This window comes from Trichechus manatus, unplaced genomic scaffold (assembly GCF_000243295.1).
Source record: "Trichechus manatus latirostris isolate Lorelei unplaced genomic scaffold, TriManLat1.0 scaffold00077, whole genome shotgun sequence".
In the NCBI taxonomy this organism is placed as follows: domain Eukaryota; kingdom Metazoa; phylum Chordata; class Mammalia; order Sirenia; family Trichechidae; genus Trichechus; species Trichechus manatus.
The window spans coordinates 7,728,363-7,732,891 of NW_004444013.1; the positions used below are offsets into that span (position 1 = coordinate 7,728,363).

Sequence of the window (4,529 nt, forward strand, 5' to 3'; positions counted from 1 at the left end):
AAGATTCCTGCACCTCAATCCTGGGAGACAGGGGAAAGTCTGCAGCTTTAGGACACAATCAAAAGCAACAGGGCAAGACAATTCCCTTACAGAAACAAAGACCTGAGCTTGAGGGGGCACAAAGGGAGAGATTACATCCAGAGATTCCGAGCTGATCACACCATGGCTGCGCAGGCTTGTATGAAGAGCGGTGGCTGATGTGGCGTCTGGGAAGAGCTGGGAAGTCACAGTAGCAGATGGTGTTGAGAACGGACCAGGGGATTGAGTTCCCTTCCCCAACGGAAGTGTCCTGCAGATACTGTTGAATTACCTACTGTGTTGGCTACGCCCTTTTAAACCCTTTTTTCCCCCTTCTGAAAATGAGTCAGTTGCAGAATCCGAATGTCAGAAGACGTTGTAAGTATAGTAGCTGAGCTTGCCATCTTTCCGCTTTGGCTTGTAGTTCTCTTTTCAGCTGGGGAAGACTAACAAAAGCAAACTCGACTATGAGAAAGGCATGAGCTGCAGGAGGACCCAGCTTAGTGGCTGGCTGGCAGGGAGATGTGTTCACGCTCGGTTCCCTGGGCTGCAAACACCTCCTCACCACCAGCCTCACCCCCTCGCTCCCCCCACCTCCCTCACCCTTCCTTAAAGAAGTAGGGGTGAGGGTAGGAGGCCAAGCTTATGTCAGAGTAGATGATTAGAGAGGGATAATATCACACACGAAGGAGCCGAAGGCCGCGCCCAGGCCTCTCGGGTCGCTAAGGGCAGCACAGGCGGCAAAGCTGGGAGGAAGGCTCTCTGCAGATTCCAAAATGCTGGTGCGAGATGGGCTCTGGGAACAGAAAGCCAAGTGCCAACGGAAACCGAGAGCTCCCCCACTCCGCCGGCAAGGGTCCTGTAGAAAAGGCAGTAAAAATGGAAGCAACTGGGGGCGCAGCTGCAAACCGCCCGGTGCTGCACCCCACTCAATGGCTTTCCCCTCGCGCCTTGCAGGGGTTCCACTAGGTGGGTGAAGGAAGCCAGGGCGACCTGGAAGGCCCCACCTTCTGGAGGGGCCCCGAAGTCGGCCTCGTGGGGTAGAGGTTGACCTCAGGGGGGACCTTCTGTTCACCCCTGGGCTCAGAGAATGGGACGCGGAGATGACATGTTCACACCCCTCCTCTTGCTCTCTTCCACCACCGACCCGGATTGCCATTGGAATTCCGAGATGAAAATGGAGTTCCTCTTCCAAGTCACTACCAGTGGTTGAAGCAATAATGCGGAACTCCTGGGTATTTATTGCATTAGGAAACAAAACCATTAAAGCATTGAAGACAGCCCTTTTGTGTCCCTGCCAAGGAGATGAAGTTGATTTGCAAGACCAGTCACACTGCAACCTGGGGTTCTGTCCAGAAATGGCCCTTCATCACCGTCTGCATCGTCCACGTCTGCTTTTGTGGAGGAACAAAGTTTGGCCGCAGGCCATGCACATGCGCGGTGAGCTGGGAACACAGTGTGGCGGAAGGCTGCTACTCCATGCCGCTCCGAAGGATCTGATTGGCCGCAATCAGCATGACGCTTATGATGAAGGCCATGGCGAAGGCGCATATGAGGCTCTTCCGGACGCAGGTCTGCCGGTTCTGCTTCTGGGAATGCACTGGGGAGGTGGGAGGGAGAAGGGGTAGGAAGGGCAGGAGACACAAGAGAGAAATGACACATGAGACAGTATGTTGTTGTTGCTGCTGCGGAGTTTGCCCCCGACTCATGGAATCCCCATGCACAATGGAACTAAATACTGCCCAGCCCTGCGCCATCCCCAATCAGTTGCGGATGAGACCAGTTTTCATTTGCTGATTTTTCAGAAGTAGATTCCCAGGCCTTTCTTCCTAGTCTGTCTTAGTCTGGAAGCTGTGCGGAAACCTGTTCAGCATCACAGCAACATGCAAGCCTCCACGGACAGACGGGTGGTGACTGCACAGGAGGTGCACTGGCCGGGAATCAAACCTGGGTCTCCTGCATGGAAGTGAAGAATTCTACCACTGAACCACCGCTGAACCCCTGAGACTGCATGGGCGTCTTCCTAAATAAGCCCAGAGAGACGCGGATGAAGACTGGTCAATTTACATGCTCTTATTGGACCGCTGGCAACAGGTATGAGATGGTCAAACTTCTATTAAAAAACCATGACTGACTTAGTGATGTGCTTCCAGATATAACAGAGTGAATTTCTGAACAAGAAGATAGGGAACATCTCAGAGCGAGTTTCATAAAAGGCATCATCCAGTCATTACCATGTCCACGTCTGCAGAATGTCTGGCTCTCATCTCTGAGGCAGTCAATATGGACACATTTGTGCCAGGCTGGAGTGACTTATCTTTCCTGGAATTTTCTGGAAGTGAACCTGAGCTCTACTGTTCTGTTGGGTGGCTGCTAGTGGAAATGACTCTAAGCAACTTCTGGCATCTTTCCAGATATGCACACCAGAGTGGGGTCCCTGGGCCACAGCATCTGCCTTACCCAGGAGTCTATTAGAAATGCAGACGCTCTGGCCTAGCCCTGCCTTAGATCTACAAATTACAGTTTCTGGTAGAGGGGCTAGGGATCTGTGTTTAACAAGCCTTCCATGGCATCCTGGTGGCTGTTGAAGTTTGAGAAGTGGGTACCACTTGCTCTTTTGGACAGGACCCATTTGCCCAGTGTGAAGACAGTGAGGCACAAAACCCCCTCAGACTTGCTGGAGGCAGCTGTCCCTCCCTGCCACCAGATCCTGTGGTCCCCAGAGGTCTGACCTTGGTCCTGGAGTTGCATTCTCCTAATCTTTTTTGTTGGGCCGTTGGCTTATAAGGCCTATAAGAAACCATTCCTTGGGCCTCATGCAAAACCAAACCAAACCCACTGCTGTTGAGTTGATTCCAACTCATAGCAATCCTACAGGACAGAGTAGAACTGCCTTATAGGGTTTCCAAGGCCGTAAATCTTTATGGAAGCAGATTGCCACATCTTTCTCCCTCGGAGTGGCTGGTGGGTTTGAACTGCTGACCTTTTTGGTTAGCAGCCAAGTGCTTTAACCACTGCACCACCAGGGCTCCTGGGTCTCGATCAGTAGGCATTAATTCAACCAGCTGCCTTTGAGTCAACTCTGACTCATGATGACCCCATGTGTGTCAGAGTAGAACTATGCTCCATACGGTTTTCAATGGCTGATTTTGGGGGAGGTAGAGCACACTAACCACTAAGGCCAAAGATGAAGAAATTGAAGATTTTTACCAACTTCTGCTGTCTAAATTGATCAAAATGTAATCAAGATGCATTGATAATTACTGGTGATTGGATTGCGGAAGTTGGAAATAAAGAAGGATCAGTAGTTGGAAAATATGGTGTTGGTGACAGAAATGATGCTGGAGATTACATGATAGAATTTTGCAAGACCAATGACTTCTTCATTGCAAATACCTTTTTTCAACAACAAAAACATCCTCGCCGGACAGAATACACAGGAATCAAATCAACTACATCTGTGGAAAGAGATGATGGAGAAGCTCAGTATCATCAGTCAGAACAAGGCCAGGGGCTGACTGTGGAACAGAACATGGATTGCTCATATGCAAGTTCAAGTTGAAGCTGAAGAAAATTTGAACAAGTCCATCAGAGCCAGAGTATGACCTCGAGTATATCCCACCTGAATTTAGAGACCATCTCAAGAATAGAATTGACTCATTAAACACTAATGACTGAAGACCAGACCAGTTGTTGAATGACATCAAGGACATCATACATGAAGAAAGCAAGAGGTCACTAAAAAGACAGGAAAGAAAGAAAAGACCAAAATGGATGTCAAGAGAGACTCTGAAAGTTGCTCTTGAACATAGACTAGCTAAAGCGGACAAAGGAAATGATGAAGTAAAAGAGCTGAACAGAAGATTTCAAGGGGCAGCTCAAGAAGACAAAGTAAAGTGTTATAAAGAAATATGCAAAGACCTAGAGCTAGAAAACCAAAAGGGAAGAACATACTCTGCATTTCTCAAGCTGAAATATCTGAAGAAAAAATTCAAGCCTCGAGTTGCAATATTGAAGGATTCTACAGGGAAAATATTAAACAAAAATATTAAAAGAAGCATCAGAGAAGATGAAGGAATACACAGAGTCACCATATCAAAAAGAATTACTCGATGTTCATCCATTTCAGGAGGTAGCATATGATCAAGGACCGATGGTATCGAAGGAAGAAGTCCAAGCTGCACTGAAGGCATTGGCGAAAAATAAGCCTCCAGGAATTGACAGAATACCAGTTGAGATATTTCAACAAATGGATGCATTGCTGGTGGTGCACACTTGTCTATGCCAAGAAATTCGGAAGACAGCTACCTGGCCAACCGACTGGAAGAGATCCATATTTATGCCCATTCCAAAGAAAGTAATCCAACAAAATGCAGAAATTATACAACAATATCATTAATATCTCACAGAAGTAAAATTTTGCTGAAGATCATTCAAAAATGGTTTCAGCAGTACCTCAACAGGGAACTGTCAAAAGTTCAGACTGGATTCAGAAGAGGACGTGGAACAAG

General features: G+C 47.9%; 1 protein-coding gene across 2 annotated transcripts in view; it reads right to left on the bottom strand.

Annotated features, from left to right (window-relative positions):
• Positions 1-1,242: 1,242 nt before the first annotated feature.
• CALN1 (calneuron 1) overlaps positions 1,243-4,529 on the bottom strand; it is a 581,567-nt gene continuing 578,280 nt past the window's right edge. For both annotated transcript variants that reach the window (XM_004380775.2, XM_023735306.1), the window contains exon 6: positions 1,243-1,618. In XM_004380775.2, coding sequence (XP_004380832.1) covers positions 1,491-1,618 — 128 coding nt within the window. In that variant the 3' untranslated portion in view covers positions 1,243-1,490. The remainder of the gene's footprint in view (positions 1,619-4,529) is intronic.